This window comes from Callionymus lyra, chromosome 14 (genome assembly GCF_982586985.1).
Source record: "Callionymus lyra chromosome 14, fCalLyr1.hap1.1, whole genome shotgun sequence".
Taxonomy (NCBI): domain Eukaryota; kingdom Metazoa; phylum Chordata; class Actinopteri; order Syngnathiformes; family Callionymidae; genus Callionymus; species Callionymus lyra.
In genome coordinates, this window is record NC_141831.1 from 25,054,056 (window position 1) to 25,076,609 (window position 22,554).

A 22,554-nucleotide genomic window follows, 5' to 3' on the forward strand; every position below is an offset into this window, starting at 1 on the left:
ATTGGAGCGAAAAGATGATGATATTCTATGTTAATCTTTGATCTGTGCTCTTTATCTTTAGACTTTGATAGTTTTTTAGACTCTGATCGTTTAAATAATCTTGCACTTTCTTTTCATTTCACTTTGTTCTTGTTCTTGCATTTTATGAATCTATTGTCTGTGTTGCTGCGTGCTGGAAAAACAACTTCCCAAAGGACACCTCCAGAGGATCAATATAGTTTTATCTATCTATCTATTCTGATGGCACAAATATACTTCCCTCCCTCCGCCCAATTAAATCAGCTATGAGAATAAGAATACATGTACGAGGAGACAATACTGAAAACACTTCGTTTTGCTTTTTTTCCCCCTGAAACCTTGTTAAACACACCCACTCTGCTACGATTGGTCAAGCATCAAGGTTTGTCACTTAGCATCATCAATCCCAGATATCTCCACTTCCAAGGAACTAGTTGTATAAACAAAGCAGAGGTGATTACAGCTGAATGGAGAAGGAATGATTTAAAAAGGGGGAGAACTTTATAAAATAATAAGTTCAAAACATGGTCATGATGAGGGACTTACTGCATCTTTGAGAGGAAGACTTCAACATTTGAACATGTGAGTGAGGCAGGAAAGTTGGGTTTTGACATCAGTTGCCCACAAAAACACACACAAACGCCATCACACACTCGGAGATGCACAAAAAAAGACAAAGATCATGAAGAGGACAAGAGAGGCACGGACAAGAATGTTGAACAAATGCAGATATCACTCAAACAAATCAGTGCATGTGAAATCAAATTCACAACAGAAACTAGAAGAAGATAATTTTTAATTCCTTGTGAAACTACAAAACATATTTTATCTTCTGTGCTGGTAAGATATTTACAACTCTAGTCAACAGAACAGCCAAGAAATTCACAGCTTTTCGGGACTTTCATGATCAAAAGAAGGAAACAAAAACAAGCACACCCAAATCACAAAGTGCAATAAATAGATGCGGTTTTGTTTTGTCAGCGGATGTGATAAAAACAGATTGGCTGGAAGATGTAAAAGAATCAAGTGAGGAATTAAAAAAAAAAACATTCTGCCGACGCACGTGGCGAGATTCCTTCATCTGGGTGTTTCTGATTGAAACATTTCAACATTCAAGTCTCTTCACGGTGACTCGAGGATAAAAACAAGTGGAAACGGAGATGCTTGAGATCTCTCAGGAAAACCTCGTAGAGGAGAAGTTAAAAGTGAGACAGTCTGGGAGAACTATATACAGCATTGTAATGTCTTCCAAAGTTTCATATTGTAGTACATGACAAAGACCTGTGTTGGTAATTTTGTAGTTTCTCAATCATTCCTGTAATGACATATTTGCACCATAGGGGGCAGCATCGTGAATTCATTCTCTCTTTATCTTCCGCTTATTCACTTGACTTGAGGCAACATGGAGGGGACACCCTGAATAGGACTCAAATCTGACATTTATAAATAGAAAACCATTTACACAGTCCTACAGTGTTAGCACTGCGTAACGTTCTCTGACACTCGTGCTAGTGCGCCATCTGGTGGATTTGTCTACAAACTCCGAGACCCGAATTGTAGTTCTGCAACATTAACAGAACAAAGATCCAAACACATCACAATATCTTTTTCCCCTGCAGGTCAGTGGCAGATTCACTACAAGAAGTTTTCACAAGGACAAACATGTGACCCTCCGAACACCTCACCGATTCTCTGGGTGCTTATGATAATGACATCATCCTAACAAGGAAATACTGTCGTCACGACAACCATTTATTGCTGCTTTTGGACTTCAATTGCTCGCAGAACACTCACTCAACCCGAGTCTGTATTATTTACATGCGGAGCTGACACTGTGTCGCCCCAAATTTACAGTACATTTATCCATCCTCCTTCTACTCAAGAATCATCAGAATATTCTCTTCTTGCCAATTTTCAAAAGAAGGCACCTGAACAAATCATGTCCTTTCTACAAACGGATAAAGCAGCTATACTCTGAGTCTCTAATGATCGACATTGGAGGTTTCGACAGAAAAATTTAAACCTCAGGGTTTGTTGGTGGTGACCCAAAATCCGGAATGTTCTTTTACAAGGAGGGAAAATTGACTCAACAAAGCAATTTAACGATGACCAGTGTTTTAAAAAAAAAAAATACAATCAAGTTCACAGTCACAAGTCATTTCCTGTGAGTCTCAACAATAATCGCTCCAGTGAAGTTTTCTCAAAAAAACATTTTTTACTTCCAGTTTCTTTAAAGTGCAGACTATCGGAGCAGTTACCTGAGCGTTAGGCTCTATGTGCGTGTCCACACACACACAAAATAACAATCAGAGCTAACATATTTACAATCAATGGAATGAAACTGATATTATGCTGGTGTTTCTGTCTTGCAACTTTCATTGATCAAAATCGTTTTTGGAACATTTAGCGACCGATGCAAGCTTCGTGTTCAAACGACATCCCTCGATTTCTCTTCAGAGCATTTCATGTTGTGGTTTTGGCAAGTATGATGAGATGGATTTGTGTGGTTGTTGTTGGTCAAATAATCAAAACAAGAAGCTAAACTTGTTTTTTTAGACAGTTAATGTGACAATTTCGAAGTCGAGAGATGTCGGACGTCTCAAGTGGTTGCATGTTTTTCCCGGTGCTACTTATTGTTTGACAGTGTGTGGCAGGACTGTCAAAGGGCTTTGTGAAAAATCAGGAGGAACTCTTGCAGCGTCAGTGTAGCTTCCACATTAGGTCAGATGGTGTTTGTTTGTGCTGGTGATGCAGTTAAATATCTGTCACAGGTACTCAAAGGTTGCAGGCTCAAACCACAAATCTTCGGTGCGATTTTATAAGTTGAGCTGGAACTAGAAGATTCGATCAACACGCGACTTTGAACTTCAACTCATGACACACGCTTGAAGACATGTGCACTCATGTGTCTCTGTGTGTGTGTGTGCAGTTAAGACAGCTGACGTCATCATTATTTCAGTCGGCAGTGGACTACAGGAGGTGTGGGGAAGGAGGAGGCTGGTGAGTAACAGGAGCAGAGAGGAACAACGTCGACTCTACAAAAGCTTACAAGGTTTTTCAACTCGTCTAGAAACGTATTTATACACTTAGAAGGTTCTTCATGATTCCAGTTGAGCAGCAACAGTCAGAGGGGGGGGGGGGGCTTGAAATGCTTCTCTACACGTCGTCTGCCGGCAGGTCCGGGATGCTGCTGCGAGCTCGTGTGAAGAAGGCCATCTTCTCTCTGTAGTCACACATATGAGGAGTCAGCAGAGGAACATCAAAACATAAACAGATGGGTTTTCTGAGCTCACTTTCATCATGGCCACTCGGGGTAAGTTAAGGTGCACCAGAATTTATCTTAGAAATTATTTTAAATAGAATGCGTCTTTCAATCTCCTGACATTTTTTTTATGGATTTAAATTCCGTTTTCTTCATCAAGCTGAGATTGTCTTTTTTAACAAACATGTCCATTACATTTTTCATGTTCGTCCCAGTCTACTCACATTTCTTTGCCTTTTAAAATAAAGTTTTTTTAATCTGGGTGCAGGACAAAGGAAGCCCAATAGCCTTAATTAAAATATGTTTATGCTCCAGGACAGAAATATCTTACTAGCCAACACAAATTCACTTTTCTCATCATTATACATTCTTTCAAAATACCAACACTTATAGTTCATAATATTATATATATTTTTTCTTATTAAATCAATTTTTCAAGTTGCGAACCTCGAGTAGTGATCAATGATGGGCAGGCGCATTAGCGCCATCTATTGGACGTGTCAGTAGTCGCCACTGGCGAGGGACGACCGTCACACAATGGCGCCACAAACGGTGTGTTCACTTAAGTCATGAAATGAGCTCTTAAAGCTCGTCCTGGTCGATGAGTGCGTACCCACCTAAAGGTCTGGATCTCAGGCACCTCCTTGTGGTTCCGGCCTCTGATCTTGTGAACGTCCTTGGCTGCTGCTCGCATCATTTTCTCCACCCGCTTCTCCTGCAGCTGCTCCTCTTGAGTCTGCAGACACACACTTTTGAGAAAAAGCAGAGGGACCCAAACCTTGCCAAACCGGCAGGATGCAGTACCTGCTTCTCAGCCTGCTTTAGCAGCAGACAGAAACGTTCATCGTTCTGGACCCAAGACGGGAGCTCCCGTTGACCCTGCTGTCTGGCCTTCTCCAGCTGAGACTTCAACTCTCGCAGGACTCGCAACTCCTGAGTCAGCCGGGCCTGGCGGGTCCGGGACACCTGCAGGTCCATTTCCAGGTCCAGAGGCGTTCGCAGAAGACCGTCCAGACCTTTGGCCTGTACAGGAGGCTGCAGGGATGGCAGGAAATTACATCATCATCAAGTTGTTCTTTGTGTGACGCTGTCCATGTTTATGCGTTTCTGAAATGAGTGTGTTTCTCGTTTGTACCTTCTTCATCCTCATGCTGCGGCGCTCTGACGCATTTCTGACAAATGGAGACTTTTTCGAGAGTGTGGAGCTGTCGCTGTCACTGCGGTTGATCTGATGATCCATAAACCCATGTGTCAGACCCTCAATTAGAAACACACCCACATTTTTTTAAAAGTCAGTTACCCGGCAGATGTACTGGCTCTGAGGTCCAGGAGAGAAGGTCTTAGAGCGGATAATGGTGTTCCCCCTCATGAACGGGTTCTGGCACCGTTCCTTTGGCCGGACCACGGACAACTGCCGGCCGCCAATGCTGGTCTCCTTGTTTACCTGCAGCAAGCACTTGAGGACATTAGAGACCTATCATAGCGGAGCTTTGTTCCACCAGCAGACATGTGGAATGTTTAAACACAAGACTCACCCTCTCAGTGATAATCACTGCTACTGGAGCTGGCTTCTCCTTGCTCTCCAGTCGTTCCTCGTCTTCCCACTGGCTACTGTCAGGATAGAAGGTGTCCTCCTCGTCCAGAGGACTTTCTCCAAGCTTAGACCCGTCCCCCTCCAGAACCTCCTCTTCGTTGAAGACGTCAGCTCCACTCCTGAATACAGCGACACAAGTTAAAGTGCGACCCAAAACAGCAATTTTGACGGAACAAATTATCCTGAAATCGCTCAGTTGAAGTTTCTTTCACTCATAAAAAAGCTTTAAAAAAAAAAAAGGTTAGTGTTTGGAATGTTTGAGGTGCCCGGACAGAAATAGTATGACGACCAAAATGGTACTTACACCAGCCGTCATCATCACGATGTTTTAATATTATTACTTTATAAAGTTCTGAAACCTCGGTGTACGAGAGGTTATGAGAACAGAGTCCATTATGCCTTAATAAAAGTCTTCACTCCTCCTCCAGCTGTAATCATGCCTGGTTTGTTTGTACAACAGGTCCCTTGGAAGTGGTGACTTCCTGGGTATATGACACACAGTGACAAACCTCTATGTCTGACCAATCACAGCAGAGTGGGTGTGGTTATAGTAAATTAGATTTAATCTCCAGAAAACAATCTTCTCAGTGGGCGAGGCTTAAACCCATTTTCTAATGTAAATATGAATTTAAAGAGATTTGTACAAACAGACACACACTGATGAGTACAATAATGGTCAATTTAGTTGCCCTTTAACTTGATATATTAATGTGTCTTTATATTGTATAGCTGCTTATGGAATGTGTGAATACAACAGATGATTATTGGAGCTTCATAGCTCTCTTTTAATTCAAGAGAATGTCATGCATTTGTTATCGGCATTAACTGTATTTACATAATACTCCTGTTCAAGTAAATCTAATGATAATAAATAAATACTGAGAGCTGGAGCAAATCAAAACATTGAGTAGGATTTAGAAAATCACACTGAAATTATAACTGTTGTATGAAAACAGATGTAAATGTATCCTAACCTCCTGTGTGCTTAGTATTCCATAATAATCCTTTATGATAATTAGAGAACAGGTTTTGAAGTCATTGTTAGACTCTTCTGCTTCAGGGTAACATTCTTTCCAAGATTATCATCTATATAGGGTTCAAAGCCGTTCAAATATAAATCTCTCATCATCCCTCACCCATACACAGTGATTATATTATCATATTGCTAAGATCTGCACTTGGCTGTATTTCCGCTGTTATTACTATGAAAGTCAAAGAGATGACGCTGGAAACTTCCCATGTTTATGGCAAACATTACCACGGCCATCTGTCAGAACAGAAGGTCTGAAAAAAAATACATTTTGAAATGTAATATTCAAATATTAAATTTCAAATGTAATATTAAAAACGATATCAAATATTTTCTAGAACCAATAAATGATTCACAAAGCACGTTAAAAAATTACTTTCACTCGCACGTTAATAGAGTCAGTTATTCACTTATTAAATAATTATTTAATAAATTACTAACCAGTAAATCCATCCAGCAATTCATCAACCAGTGTAAGATGTATGAACATATTCATTTATTCACAGACACAAGGCTGTGAGACATTACTGCAGTAGTAGTAGTGTATGACAGCTGCGTTAGGAACATAAATACAAGTAGAACTCACCACTCGTCCCCTTTAGCTGATCGCTGACTGCACGACAAACCAACCTGCAAGACACAGACATGTGATCAGATGACCTGTAAATCAACCGAGTCTCAGCCTGAGTATCATCTGAGGTTACAAATACAACTGAACTACTCATAGATGTGTCTGTGAAGCTAACTACCGTGTCAGCACTGGGGGGCGCTGTACTCTCCTTGTCCTTGTTGATATCCGGCATAAAAGCTCGGTTCAGCAAGTTGAACCACTTCGTGCTTTTTTCATCTGAACACACCACGTCTGCCAGACTGATTTGAGCCCCCGCCTGAGGAGGAGAAAGATGGAGTGAGGGACGATAATGGAAGCTAAAAAGAGGGGAGATGATGAAGAGAAAATGAAAATGTGAAGTAAGAAGAAGATATGGAGATTTAAAAAAGGAGAGGAATTGAGGTAGAGAAGGACAATGAGGAAAAAAAATAGAGGAGCAACAAAAGGAGAATAAATAAAAAAGGAGAAACAAGGCGGGAGGGGACAGAAATTAGGAGAAAAAGAGCAGGGTAACTGTAGAGGAGGATAGAAAGGAGGAGACAGAGAGGAAGTTAAACAAAGTGTAAAAGGGCTAAAAGAAAGAGAAGGAGAAGAAGAGAAACCAGGTGGAGAAGGAAAATTAAGTGGGAAGAAATTGAGGAGAGTTGAGGTGCAGGAGGTGAAAGAAGGAGAGTTGAGGTGCAGAAGGAGAAAGAAGTAGGAGGTTGAGGTTGCCACAATAAAAAGGAAAAGAAGAGTAAATGAGACAGAAGAGAGAAGAAGAGCAGACTACTGTATGTGTGGACCAGCAAAGAGCAAGACTGACCCGGCACTGTTCATGTCCCGTCTTGCTGGTGTTGCAGACGTCCACCCTCAGAGTCTTCTGACGCAGTGCACTCTGGGATATCTGAAGACCGAACGCTTCGTTGATCTCCGTCTTGTCACAAGGAAACGAGCCGCGAGTCCTGAATAGGCAGCGAGAGGCTTCCATACACGGCAGCACTGCCACTCGGACGTACCTGCAGCGGTCAGACAACAGTGACGACGACTTCAAAACTCATCCATGAGACTTTAACACACAGACGCACATTTTCTGGTCAGCCGGCAGACAGAGGGCGCTGCAGTTGGACAGCTGCACGATGAAGACGGTGAAGCGCTGATCTCTGGATTCGTAGCGGAAACCCAGCTGGACCTGAGAGCAGCCTGGCGCTAACCGGTCCTCATAAGTTCCCAGTAAGTCCACAGGGACACCTTGCCTGCAGGGGTGGAGGTTGAGCTCTTGAAGATATCTCTGGAGTCAGTCTTTGACTCACCGACGCTCTGAAGGTTCGTAAACGCCGCTGTCTCCTGCCACAGACTCATCAGACACAGCAGAGATCACGCCCATCTTCTTAGGCTCGGCCCCGCGCAGCTGCGGCACAGAGTCTGAGGGAGGCCAGGTGAGATTGAGGAGATAACTCGTTGACAGGGTGTAGACTTTTACCTTTGACCTCTTCACCTTTGCTCCGTTTCTGCCGAAGACCCTCTCTGCTGACGTCCTGCTGCTCCGGCGAGTCCAGACAGAGTTCCAACTCAGCGAGTCTGCTGCGGAGTTCCAAATCCAGGCCCACACCACCACCTGGTCCCGTTTGGGCCGTAAAAGCGTCGCCGGACAGGAAGCTGGCGTCTGTGACCAGCGGCGAGCAGGGAGGGGACAACGAAGACAGCGAGGAGCGTGGAGACAAGGAGCTCATGGAGCGAGGCGTTTCTGAAAGTCTAAGGCTCTGAATCCTTGTGGACCCCGTCTCCACAGACCCCCCTCCAACAGGGGACGCACCGCCTCCCCCCGCTGCTGTCAGATTTTCCTCGAAAGCAACGGCGTCCGGCCCAGTGCCGCCCGTCACCACCTCGTGTTCATGGATGGTGGTGATAGAACTGGAGGGCCGGTAGCCCCCCTGACCCCCTTCCTGCAGGAGACTGTCCAGCTTGTTCTGGAAGTCCGGGTCGGATAGTTCCGGTTGCTCCAGGTAGATGTCGGTGAAGCTGAGGGAGGACGAGGAGCCGAGGCTGGATGTCGTGGCCAGAGAGCCGCGACTCGACGTCAGTGAACCTCGACTGCTGCCAGACGAACAGGACAAAGTGCTGGCAGAGAGGCTGGGGGACAGGGGGGTGTCAGGACTTTGAATATATTGTTCGTCTGCTCTGACCTTCTGTATGCTCACCTCTTGAGCTGCGAGTGCAACGATGTAGCCAGTCTCACCAGCTCCTCCAGTTCCCTCACCAGCTTGTTCCTCCTGCAGTGGAGACGCAGCCTGGACACACATGGACGCCAGAGTCAGAGCCTGCTTAAATTATGTATCTGTGTGTGCAGCTCATCTAATCCATGCAGCTGCTTTTATATTAATAACAACACTTTTATTTATAAAGCACCTATCAGACATCAGTTCCACAAGGTGCTTTAAATAGAAACAAACATTCATTTAAACATGTCAGCACAATACATTTAAATTTATCTTTGACCTCTATTGTACTTAGTATGTATCCGTTTGTAAAAACTCGATTTATTAAAACATTTACACTATAAAATGTGCCTAAACCCTGCCAGTAAGAACACTGTTATTCTGGAGATTAACTCTTGTTTACCATAACAACGCCCACTCTACTGCGATTGGTCAAGCATCAAGGATTGTCACTGCGAGTCATCAAACAAAGCGAGCTGGCTGGAGGAGGAGTGAAGCCATTATTACGCCATAATGGCTCAATAAGATTTTAGATGGGAGGAGAACTTCAAAACATGGTCACGATGAGGGACTTACTGCAGACTTCAACATTTGAAACATATGGATGAGTCAGGAGAGTTGATTTTAGACAATAGTTTCCCCTAAAACAAATGTTTGTTGTGTATGTGCGTGAAACGTCTTAAATTATGTGACCATCTATTGACGACCCTCTCACCTTTCCGTGAGCGCCTTGCTCTGGTTGTCCCGGGCGGCCTGCAGGTCTTTCTCCAGCCTCTTCTTCTCCGTCTCCAGCCTCTGGGCGTCGTTAGGCTCCAGCCTCTGTCGGGGACTGACGTACTGCAGCTCTTTCAGCAGCTCCTCCTTCTCGTTGATCAGGATCAGACGGTCCCGCTCCGGGTCCAGCAGGCCCGGCCACGCCTCACTGTCTAGCTTGGCGATCTGCACCTCGATGGTGGCGATCCTGTGCCTGGTCTCGTCATACTTCAGACTTAGACGGACCTTCTCGGCCAGTTTGTTGCTGCTCGATGTGAACTGACGGAGAGGATAAGAATGAGATGATCCGGAAATGATCAAAGTCAGCAAAAAACATTTGTGTCAGATCAAGACCGAGGTGAATATCAAGGTTCTCTCGTGGGACTCACCTCTACAGGGATGTCGGTCTGTGAGCCGGCGTCAGAGTACAGTCTCGGTATGGAAACTTCCGAGTTTGCTAGCGAGGGACTGCTGCCCCACAGCTCCTGCTGAGAACCAGAGTCCAGCTGGAAACTGTCCTTCAGAACTGCCAGCTTCTGAATGACGAGACAGGGAGGAGCAGCAGGTTTGATGTAGCTCAGATATAGACGGTTTTAACAACCTCTGTGTTTCATGTCATTCAATATTCGAAATGAAGAGAACCTATTTTGTGCAGCACTGTAGCAATGTCACCAGCAGATGGCGCACTTAGTCTGAGTTCTGTCTCATTTTGGTAATAAATAAGATTCAAGTCGCCCACACTTTTTCGATTCGTGAGCTACTTTTAAAACGATCAAATCCAAAAGATCTACCTCCATCAAATTTGTATTTGTAAATATACACGTTACTTGGATGACATGCACTGAATAAACTTAATAGAGTGATAGTCAGCTATGATGGGAGGATGTGTGGATTTAATCATTTTTTATAGAAAAATGACTTGCATAAATAAGTAGAGTTGGATATTGCAGTCAAGAAAGTAGCATATTTAATCATATTTGCACACTTTTCCTCTGTGAGTAACACACAAGTCCAGGGGCCTTATGTACTAAGAATTGCATTGATTTCCTACTAAAAACAATCAAACCCAGAAAATGAAGCGCAAACATATCCAGATGTTTGAATCTGTACGTGACACAAATGCAAGAACTTTGAATCCTATGTTGGTTTGGATGAACAAACAGGTTCATCCATTCATATTTAAATGACCCAAGATTCCTCTCTGTGTGATCATAAAATGACATGAAATAAAACTGGGGTGACAGTTTATATTTGTTCATTTTAAACATTTCTGACATGGATCACACTGTGAATTAATTCAGACGAGCTCCGGTGTAAACTTTACATACACGGTTATTATCAAAAACAGTGTTTTCACAAAGGGGTCAACCAGTGGCTTATTTAAAACATCTCCACCTGAAGTTTAAACAAAATAAAACTGTTAATCAGAAACTACTGAGCACTTTGTCTGATCGTCTTTGAGCATGATTAGAATGTGTGCCTATGTGTACACAAATTATTATTATTATTATATTTATAGGACAAAAGTGTTTTACAAATAGTCATTATGTGTGTTTTAAGGATGCATCTCCAATCACGTGATCACATGAGGGAAACCAGCTTTTGTTGCGCTTTCATTTGAACCTGCAGCTTCACTTTGGTAGATATGACGTGATGTTTCTGCGACTCTCGTAGTGAAGATTTAAAGCTATCATACGCGCATAATTTTGCTCGTTACATTAAAAAAACAAATGTATAATTCCTTAAAGTTTTTTTCTGAATCGCGTGAAATGCCCGGCAGCAATAACCATTTGATTATTCTTGGTTCCTCAGAAATGGAAAACAGCTGAGGTGTGCAGGATCAAAGCTGCATCACTGTCACATAATCGGTTCAATCATGGAGGCTGCTGGGAGTTTCCTTCAGGGGTTAGAACCACTGATCTCTGCTTTGACTCAACAACTCACCTGCATGAGCTCCTGCTTCTCCTTCTCTCCTGTGCTGATTGCGTCTCGGATGGATCGGACCTCGCTTAGGATGGCCTGGACTTCATGCAGCTTGAAGCCCTGCGAGCTGTTGGACACCTTCTGGTCAATTCTGGAAGTGGAGGTCAGAAGGTGACGTCAGACATCCTCGTGGGTCAAAGAGACTCGTGTGAGTCAGATAGGACATGTGTGGGTCAGAAAAGATGCATTTAGAAGTAGTAGAAAGATAAATGGTCTAGCATAAAAACTCAGTGGTTGTTATCGCAAATTTCACTCATATTCTACCTACTCACACGTCAATAGAGTTAAAGATAGCCAGATCACCAGAAGATCTATTTGGAAACCAGACGGGAGAGTCTGACAGCGGTTAGTTCAAGAGTTGGCTTAATTAAAATGACTTTGTTAACATCCCTGAGTACATCTATTATACATTTAAGGTGCAAAGGGTTGCACACCTGGTCGTGTGGATGTCTCAGTGCCTGTTTAGGTAAGGATATTTTGAGATGATGATGATATAGGGTTCACCTCTGTGTGACGACACAAAACTAAAAACTGTGGTGACTCTCTTACAGCAGAGATGTTGTAGGTAAGTCGCTGAAAAAAGTTCCTTCCCAAAAGCCTCTATAAGTGTAAAAATCTAATTTGGTTAGTAAACGTTTTTTTCTTTGTTTCAATAAAACATATGTTTAAATAACAAAAGCAAATAAACATGAACATTTCAGTGAAAGCACTGGATTATGTTCAGGAGTGGATGAGATAGAGGAGCGCATAGCACCGGAGAACCGGTAAGACCACATTCCTCAGCCAGCAGCAGGAGCTGGAAGGATGGTACACCTAGAATGAGGAAGTAGTAGAGAGACGATGAGAAGTAATCCATCTAAACCTTCCTCAAACACAACCACTGAAAACAGGATGCCTACTGTGGTGGATTGTTCCTCTTGTGTTCAGGATCTCACTAGTGATTTTCTGGGACAAAGATGGAATGCGTCAGACTTATGAACTCGTAGATTAACCCATGAGTGATGAAGGTTCATGGTTAGTGACTTAAACGGCCACTAGAGGGCGCATTCATGGAATCACTTGAAGATTTAAAAAGAAAAGTGTATGTCAGGGAAACTGGTCAGAAAACTTTCACAATACAAACTAAAATATCAAGATAGATTTAAGAGTCTGGTAATCAAACGAGAACCATGAAACACTGTAGACACAAACTGTGGTGAACAAGTTATCCTGGTTCTTCAAACCCACTGGACCTTCTGACTTCAGTTCCAGGTAACAAATCTAGCAGGGACCTGAGCTCTTGAGCACATTCTAGTTTTCAGAAACTTCATTGTTGACGTTGTGGGCCGTCAGGAATGTGGCCAGTCCACTTGCTTCAGCTACTCATTAATCCCCTGACACTCTCGCTGCAGTCGGCACTGTGCTGGACCGGACCTTCCTGTTCCAGTCGAAAACCTCCTCCAAGAACTGCAGTTATAGGAACCGTTGACTCCGCTCGGTTGTGGAAGTGGGTCAGGTGCCGGAGTCCTGCTCACATTCCTCTGCTGCTTTTATGGAGCTCGGTGTCATTGGAATGTGCGATAAAAGTTGAGCCGATAAGAAGTCTCTGCTGCTCTGTTCTTACATAGCATGGACTACCAGGTCTGACCCACAGGAGATGCAGATTGATAAGAATAAACACACAAAACACAGCAGGTAGATAGCTGCTCCTGCAGACTTTGTAGATGTGTTGAACACTATGGGTGTGAGAAAATATCGATATACCTATACACCGCCGGACACTGTATCGATATTTAACAGCACTGTAGAAATGTATCGATAAAAAACTAGATGAAACAAAATTTTATAAAATTTGTATTATTTAATTGTTTTCGCTTTCAAATCATATTTTGTGTTACCATAGTTATGTTATGGTTTATATTTTAACAAAGTATGTGTAAAATAAAATAATTTGACTCCTTTTTCTTACAATTTATAAACAACTATTGTTAGCGTTTGTTTTTGTGTCGCGATTACACTTCCGACCGTTAGATAGCAGCAGCAGCCAATACGTCCTCCAAGACTATGAAATCCTGTGAGATCCTGGTGTTGACTTAGACCAAGAGTCAGCAGAAGCTTTTAAAAATGTGAATTCACCAGACAGTTGTTGCCCCTGCATCGTGATACCTCTCATATTACCAGATCGTTAGAAAAGTTGTGCTGCATGTTTGCATCACACTCACAACCCAGTGTTCTCTCAGACCGAGCTAAGAGAAGCAGCAGTGACTTACTCTGTGAGCGTCTGGAAGCCTTGTTCCTTGAACTGCAGCTCCTGCTTCATACAGGCCAGGTCCCTCTTTAGCTTGTTCACCTGCAGTCACACAAATATGTCACTTTCATATCAGAGGACTGATCATGAAGCTGAAATACTGACCCGACTTTTAGCTGTGGAAATTTCTGCTTTCAGAATGTCCGGGTCGTACTTGCTGGAGGATGACGACCTGGAGTTCACTGCAGGGGAATCATTGAGGAGTTTAGAACTTCCAGCTATGGAGCATGACGATCAGAGGATCTGCACATTTTGTTACTTCCTACCACCCGCACAAACCGACATGCGTGTTGGACTCACAGCTGGTCTGAGACGTGGACTTGTCCTTCCAGGCGTCGTTGAGCTGCTGGTACTCCTGCTGGGCCAGCTGGAGCCGCTGCTCCTTCACCTGGTAGATCTCCTTCTGGGCGCTCAGGGCATCCCGGGCGACAGCCAGGTACTCTCGCAACATGGACTCCTGCTCGCGCTGCCACTGGACCCGTGGGTCCTCCAGCTGAGTGCTCTCTGTTGAGGACCAGATTGGACCGGGTTAGAGAGGACCAGACAGAAAAGAGGAAGCTACAGAAGAAGTTGAGACGGAAGAAGACGAGACAAGAGGAAGGGACAGAAAAGAAAGAGACAGAATAGTTTGAGATAGAAAAACACGAGACAGAAGTGGACCAAGGAGGACTCACTGGTGTTGTGGTCCACATAGTAGGCCCCCACCACCGGGTCGTAGGCCTCCTCCCATCCCACCGGCAGCTCATCACCGATGCAGTCAGCAAACGTCAGAGGTTTGGTTTGTCTGCAAGGACAGAGATTGACATAAGACAGAGACAAAATGACAGCGTCCTACAGAAACACACACGGATTCAAAATCACATGTGAAAATAAAGACACAAACACATATAAGACAGCATTAGAATAAGTAAAGTTAATATATTGAGTGAGTAACAAAATCTGAAAGAACATTAAACTGCCGCGTCTTGAAGTGTGACATCACAAACACACATACAACGGAAACCTGAGCTGATCCAGGATCTGAAAGCTCTCCCATGAAAGGGGTTGAACGAGGGGGTGAACAAGGGTGGGGGGGGGCAGTCTGGTGAAAGTCCTCTATTCACCTCAGAGGGAGGGAGGGAGGGTGAAAGGTTGAGGGGCTCCAGCAGACCACAATAGAAGGAAGCAGACTCATGGAATTCCACTCTGGGCAACTTAACATTGCTGCAAGGTTGCTGTGGCAACCAAACTCCTTCAGCCAGACCTGAATCCATCTGCTACTCTCTAGCAAAAACCTGCCGCTATCTTGACCTCAGGAAAGCACACATCAGACATCTCTACCCTAGAGCCACAACCAGTCGCTCACTTGTCAACAGTGGAGCTCCTGGATTTTAAACACAACCATCAACTGTGCGTGTACTTTTTAATGCATTTCTTTTTCCTCTCACCTCCTAGCTCCTTAACTTCTAATATTGTATATTTACTGTAGCCATAAGTTTCACGGTCATGTTTCTCACTAATGCTTTACCACCAAAGATTCAGCCACACTGGCTACATACAAGTTCATCTTGGATTTAAGTGTCTCTCAAATTGATCTTGGACCTCTACTGTACTCATCAGTATGTGTGTGTTTGTACAAAACATTATTTAAAAAATAAAAATAAAAAAAAATTTACATAAAAAAAATTGCTAAGCCCCACCCACTGAAAACACTTTGTTTTTCAGAAGATTAAATCTTATTTACCATAACCATGCCTACTCTGGAGGAGTGGCGCCATTATTACGTTATAATGGGCTTCACTCTCGTAACCTCTCTTTCGCCAATATTTTAGACGGGGGGGGGGGGGACTTAATAAAGTACTAACTTGAAAACATCATCATGATTAGTAACTTACTGCGTCGTGGAGAAGAAGACTTCAACATGTGAAACTTGTGAATATGTCAGGAGAGTTTTCACATTAGTTGCCATTATTCCAGCACAAACGTGTCACTTCCGTCTGAATCACAGTAGAAAACTAATCCTTAGCCACTTCCTGAATCCTGAAGAACAGTTTTCTGATCTACAACAAATCTTCAGGTCAGGACTCCTTGTCTCTCCTAGAAGACCAGCAATGATTTCAGCAATTACATTTTACCACAGTGGCAGCATTTGTATATAACTAATGGTTTCTTTACTTTGGAAACAAAACAACTGGAGCAGAGTCAATATTACTGATACAGTGGTATTCTATCTACGAAACCATCAAGGTCACAGAAGGTTGTGTGTGTGTTTGCAGAAATTAAAAGTGTCAACAGTAAAAGTGAAGCTCACAGACATGCGAGTACATAAAATGTGTGTGTGTGCGGCTAAACAAAAAAAAAAAAAAAAGACATAAATGATATATTCAGTTACACTGTACTGATGTACAAGTATTATCTCTGATATGTTTACATTTTTTACCTCATTAAGTGACATATGACGCATTGTTTGTAATCATTATTTTCTCATAGACTTTATGCATTCAGAAGTCAAATAGTCCACTTGTACCTCTTGATGCCAACAAACTTACACAGATGTCTCACTGTCATCCAGACTTTCATCTTCACCTCTTCAAAAAACATATTAACGGACAAACAAATACATTGTGACTAGTTTTACTTTCAGTCCATACGCATGTCTTGCCATGGTTAACATGTTTTCTTTTATATTAGTACATTGTCTTGTTAATGTTTTGTTAATTTAATTATTAAAAATAACCCATTGTTTCAATTTTGTATCTTCAAGCTGGTACAAAGTCCTCTGCTATCAATTTCAGGAGACCCAATTTGTTACCCACTTTTAGATGCTTTAATAACCGATAACCAGATTGTACTGCAAATATGACAAATGGAGAATATAATCAAAACTTGAATCATGATATTAGCTCATCCATTTTGAAAATTTGGCCTGTGATGTACTTATTCCATCATTCATGGGAGTGGGCCACCAATTGTATTTACCCTTGTAATCTCACCAAGGCTAAAACAATTAAATTAACCTAATTAAGCAGAATTCTATATGATTAGTTATAGAACCATTGTAGAGAGAAGCTTTTCGTATATATTTCTATTATAACCCTGAATCGTTCTAGAGTTGAATTAGTTGTTGGAAAGATTCAGAAGGAGAACTCAAATATAAAAGCTGATGATGCTATAAATGTAAAGGAGTCCTTGTTAATCTAAGGTGGTGCATAAAAATTTACCAGGGTAATGGCAGATTGAATTGATTTTCCTTTTACAAAAATACATTATCCTTCCTGGTCTCTTGTTTCTTTTTGACATTCAAAAGAGTATGCGTTTGTAAAACTGCAAAACCTATTCATTGAATTCGGGTGAGAACTGACAAATTGCTATTTTTCAGTTGTTTGACAGTGTTTACGATTCCATTTAGTGATAGGCGCTTTATGATTCTATTATTTTATTCATAGATTGCTTAAAGGTTTTTTATTTTTGGTAAAACAAGAAAAAATCATTAAAAACTTGTTATTTTATTATGAACAATAAAGATCAACCTCCAAAAAGAGCCGTCGACAACTATAATGCTCTCCATCTTCAGTTGATCAATCAAACCGATATAAGAATTGCCACCTAACTAGTAATGAGCAGTATTCTACTCATACTAATCCCTTACCAACAACTAAACACAACTTAACAACATATTCCCATCATCAACCAGTCTTTAACACACATTCAATCACAGTGACTATAAATGTACTACTTAAGTTTTAAGCCCAACTATACTTTGGCATTATATGTGTCTTTATTTACTTCAGTGGATTTAGAAGCTTTTGTGCATCACAGTCTTTGATATGCCTGCAGTCTTGCTCTGGAACACGGACTGGTCTCTTCACTGGTGCCCTCTCCTGCCCTGGACGATAGAGATCTACAGTCTCTTGAGGGGGTCAGCAGGTTCTTGATGCCACGTACCACCAACAGGGAACTTTTTTCTTCTTTTATCTGAATTATGTAATAAATGCAAATAAACCCAATTTCCCGAAGGAGATCTCCAGAGGGATTAATAAAGTATATCCTTCCATCTATGCCAATGCAGCGAATTGTGGTAAAACATTTACATTTCAGTCACTCAGTCACAGTAACTGTTTTCTAATCATCATTAATTTTAATGAATCACCTCCCACTTCTTTTCAGTAGGCCTGCACGATATATTGATTTAATCAATAAAGTCTAGTTTTATGTTGCAGTCAATTTTAAATTTAAATTTGAGATTTTAAATAAATTATTTTCGTAAGAAGTCCTCTTGGTCAGTGGTCCTCAACCCCCGGTCCGGGACCATTACCGGTCCGTGAGAAATTTGTTACCGGGCGGGCCGGTAAGGAAGAAAAAGATATTTGCATCATTTATGATCCATCAATTAATACTGTCTTAAAGGTCGTTCCATGAATACAATTAATTGTTGTAGATCTCAAAAACATCCAACCAAGATCCTAGCTGTCGGGAATGAACACCCAAAACATGACAGAAGTTGGATAGTTTTTCCATCTCTGGTGTAAAATGTCCATATTTAATACACAATGTTATGTGCCAGACTTGTTTAAAAATAAGAATGAGATTACGAAGAATTGGCATCAGGCAATAAAATTGCAATCGATGGACCACTTGTTTCAGCTGCTCATGTTTTCACCGCACGTCCACACAAACATCGAGTCATGCTGCTCAGAGGAGAAACTGAACTGGGTCCTTTTTCAGCTGATGAATAATAAAGGGGCCAGCAGAAGACCCCTGAGTGCCGCTCTAAATTTAGCTCAGGAGGACAGACTCGCTCTGCCAGCAGAACATTGTTCAGTTCCTGACGCTCCAGTCCAGTAGACCAGTCTACCAGCAATGGATATAATTTACCACCGGCCGGCCAAGCATGGTCCAGATCAGCCTAGACCAGACCAGGATCGTCTGTTTCAAACTCCCGCTTTCTTTTCAGACCAGAGCCTGTTTTCAAGACTTTAACACGCTTACCACATACGTGACAGAATGGATCTTCGTTATTACAGTTTCCACACAAATGGTACTTTAGGCGACAACAAGCTCTTCGCATACGCACACTTACACAGTGTGGAACAAGTTTGTGCATCCGCGCAGATGTTGTGTGTTCAAATTCATTCCGATGTTAGCGTGACAAATTTGTTTTGAGCTAGACACATTGTGTGTACCTAGAAAACCCAACATCTGAGGAATGGACGACTAGAAGTTTAACATTCCAAGGTAAACAGGGACGAGCTAATGCAAACTGACGAAGCGTGAGGCGAGTGCAACACTAAGAGAGGCAAAGCCGCATAGCTGAGCCATGAGTCAGACTCACAACCAGCGCTACAAGCAGAAGTACAACCCGATGTGTAAATCAACAGCTCAAATCTGACTGATAACATTCCTGTCAGCTGACAGCGCTGCGTCACCTGCAGGGCGTTTCAATGTGGCAAAAGAATTTTTATTGGTCCATGACTCGTGTGCAAATTCTTGTTTTGTAATTTGTTATTGAACTACACAGTAACACCAGCTACTGAAAATGTAATTCAAGAAATTACAACAACATATAAAAGATTTAAATTAAAATATTGCTATACTTTAAGCAAAACCATTGTAAAACAACAACAGCTGGTCTGAACACAACAACAGGCGGCAGATCATGTGCCGACTTTTGTATTTAGTGTTTGCAGTTTGTTGTGGCATTTAGTCGTTTGTTGTCGAGTTGAGTAATCTTTGAAAAAACGGTTCATTTGTTAGTTGATGTCGACAGCGAGAGCCTAATGAAACTGTGTGTACGATGAGAAACAAATGAACGCGAACGAAAAGCCAAAGCTGATTCAAGTTGGCAGCCGCGTTTATTTACCGAGTTTCTGACCTCTGTGTTAAGTTCAGGTGTAATAGTAGTGTCGTACCAGAAGAACGGTCAACAACTGAGCTGTGAATACCTGAGCTGTCAATCATGTCTTAGGTATCTGCTGCAGGTGCAGAGAGAAAAATGTCAGACATGTTTTGTGCTGGGCTGCAGTCATCAGATATTTGCATACGAGTCAGCGAGGTCATAAATCTGAGCCACCGGGGTTCAAGACAAACTGTCTGTGATGCAAATCATGGACGTTAGTACAGCTAACATGTCCACAACAGTCAAGCAGCGCTTGACCTTGTGAGGACATTCTTACCATCACCACACCTCACCTGTAACAGAACTTCTTTATGATATAGTCAGCGCTCTGGAATGTTACAATCTTTATACTCATATCTCTCAGTTATACCTCGAATCTCCAAATGAAGATATGGAGCCAGGGCCAACCGTTATAAAGCTCCTCTGCAGTGGAAGCTATAACCGACTTCAGTCCGCGGGGCCGACACCACCTCCACGTTTAAGAAAAGTCGTATTGAACATTCCTATTTGATAAAGACTAAAGTGGGGCTCTTCCTGGACCAACGGTTGGTTATACTGTTATAAAATGTAGATTGCTGGGGGAGTTCTTCAAAGCTCTCTCCCTCTCTGTTTTTCTTTCTTGCTTCATGTTTTAACACCTGTACAGCTCCAACTTGTCTTCTTCCTACCCATCTGACCCCAAAACCTCAGTGCTCCACCTTCTTTCAAAGCCCCTCCGGAACATGCTGCTCGATCCAGGACATATGTCCCTCCGCCATTACAGTGTCAACAGATCCTGACTCCTTTTCAAGGCTCTCTCTCTGGACTCCACTTCCATGTTCTCTCTTTGCTCTCCCCCGTCCTTCTCTCTCCATCCCCCGTTCTCTCTCCTCTTTTTCAGCTGAATGCAGCAGAGGACCACCGAGTCTGGTTTTGCTCAAGGTTTCTGCCTGTGAAGTTTTTCTATTTGCGACTGTCGATCATTTGTAATCAAGGGAACGTGCTATTCTCCTCTCTTCTATCATCTTTTTTAAACTTTCCCTTTTATCAGAATTGGTTTCCCTGGATGTGAGCAATAGTGTTTGTGACGAACAAGTGTCTTCAAATGACTTATGTGTTGGTCTGGGTCAGCTCGACAACTATTTGGAAAAATAGATGTGGAAAAAAGTAAACCTGTGTCAAGTGTGTTATGTTGTTTATAATGAAATACTAAAATATAATTGTAAGATGCAAGCTATTTTAATCTTGGTTTTAACAAGATTAATTGACTGAACTTCATATCCTTGGATCAACATGCACCTACAGATGTTAAAAGCTCTTCACCTCCTTCCCAATAAATGCCGTTGACTAAGAAGGATGCTGAGAAACTGATAGTTTATTTGGAGACTTGTTGAAGGAGCGACAGATGGCCACAGAGACCGGGGGCACACACACCTGTCTCGGGGGTCGATCCAGCTGGTGATGTGGTTGATGTGGTCGATGTAGTAGATCTTCCCATCGAAGTCTCTGGCTTCTTCCCAGCCCTCGGGTAGTGGCAACTCCTTCCTTGGCATGTCAGACGAGTCTCCATGTACCTCCCTCCTCTCAATCACAAACCGGGGAAAGCGTGGTCCTCCTGGAGAACATCTCACCTGCAGCTGCGTCTCACTCCCAAACCTGCCGTCCTGGCGCGCGCTGGATTAGGCCACGGTCATAGTAATCCATAATAATCCAGGAGTCACTCGCGGCTTTTCATTTTTTAGGATCACAAGAGCACCGACGATGGCGGATCGAGGTTTTGGGGGGCGGTAGTCAAGTTTGGGGGAACTTTTCCTCCGTTGACCAGTGAGCTCGGATCCTTCACGCTCCGCTGAACAAGAGTCCAGTCCGTGGTGGGAAAAGCAGAAAAATAAAAAACAATATTCGAGGTCACTGGTTCATGGAACTGTGGAGGTGAAGGCACAAAAGTTGCGGGAAATCGGATAATTCCCTTTAAACCGTAGCGGACTTTTTCCCGTCTGGACTCCTCCAGGCCACCATGTTGATCTCTTCAATGCTAGCCGCCTGAAGCCTGGAGCCGAGAGCCCGCCACACGTCACCGGGAACCAGCAGACAATACTGATCCGATAGATACTCAACAGGTCCTCGTTGGTGGGACTCTCTGGAACAGATCTCAGGCTGTACGGGCGGAACTAGCACCGGAGTCTTCGCTCAGTCCCGGGACTTCTAGATGTGTGTCAAACTAATTTTCTGTTCACGTACACTTCCTGTGGAGGGTTCAAAATTAAAGCATGACGGAATCTACTTCCGGTTGCGATGTAGATAGATAGATAGATAGAGAGATAGAGAGATAGAGAGAAAAAAAGGGAGAGAGAGAGATCCATCATCCATCCATCTATCCATATCAGGGCGAAGTTTTGGTTATTTTGTCAAACGTGAGCCGTGAAATACAAATATACTGTAGACATTACATCCGACAGCTCTCCCTTGTGGTCATCTATATAATTGCTTCACACTCGTATGGAATTAAATCAATACCATCAGAATATTGAATGTAAGTAAGTAAGTAATTTTTATTTGTATAGCAATTTTCCAGACCAGGGTCACAAAGCGCTTAAACAATCAAAACAATATTCAATAAAGTATAGACTTTAAAGATCAAGATAAAACTGATAACACAACAGGAGTTCCAGAAAGTCAAGGAAAAGCCTGCACAAATATGTTTCTTAAAGGAGTCAGTAGACTCCATCAAGCGCAAAGAGAGAGGAAGATCGTTCCAAAGCTTATGGTTGAATTTATTTATTTTTTCAAATATTGAAAGGTTGAATTCACTTCAATTATTCAATATTTTTCTAATTTTAATTTCAATTATTCAATATTTGTTATATTTTAATTTAAATTATTCAATATTTGTTATATTTTAATTTTAATTATTCAATATTATTCAATTCGTAGCATTTTGAATTCAATATAAAACAAATTGAAG

At 42.4% G+C, this 22,554-nt stretch overlaps 1 protein-coding gene across 2 annotated transcripts; it reads right to left on the bottom strand.

Moving 5' to 3' along the window:
- Positions 1-804: 804 nt before the first annotated feature.
- wwc1 (WW and C2 domain containing 1) lies at positions 805-21,791 on the bottom strand. 2 transcript variants are annotated; one of them, XM_087807008.1, is made up of 21 exons: positions 21,024-21,791; positions 14,410-14,519; positions 14,036-14,239; positions 13,841-13,917; positions 13,698-13,777; positions 11,410-11,539; positions 9,855-10,001; positions 9,428-9,744; positions 8,695-8,784; positions 7,992-8,626; positions 7,807-7,918; positions 7,582-7,749; positions 7,320-7,512; positions 6,654-6,791; positions 6,491-6,534; positions 4,816-4,993; positions 4,581-4,724; positions 4,416-4,508; positions 4,085-4,315; positions 3,898-4,016; positions 805-3,241 (listed from the first exon to the last, which is right to left on the bottom strand). In XM_087807008.1, the coding sequence occupies exons 1-21, from the start codon at positions 21,140-21,142 to the stop codon at positions 3,175-3,177; spliced, it is 3,396 nt and encodes a 1,131-aa protein (XP_087663134.1). In that variant the 5' UTR covers positions 21,143-21,791; the 3' UTR covers positions 805-3,174. The 2 variants fall into 2 exon arrangements, with proteins under 2 accessions (XP_087663134.1, XP_087663133.1); XM_087807007.1 differs by having other exon boundaries at positions 7,977-8,626.
- Between the last annotated feature and the right edge of the window lie 763 nt (positions 21,792-22,554).

Coding starts and splice junctions, on each gene's coding strand:
- wwc1 (XM_087807007.1), bottom strand. CDS start 21,142: ATGCCAAGGAAGGAGTTGCCACTACCCGAGGGCTGGGAAGAAGCCAGA. Junction 7,919..7,976: donor CAAAGGTGAAGAGGTCAAAG/GTAAAAGTCTAC, acceptor GGCCTCCCTCAG/ACTCTGTGCCGCAGCTGCGC. Junction 7,750..7,806: donor TACGAACCTTCAGAGCGTCG/GTGAGTCAAAGA, acceptor CCACCCCTGCAG/GCAAGGTGTCCCTGTGGACT.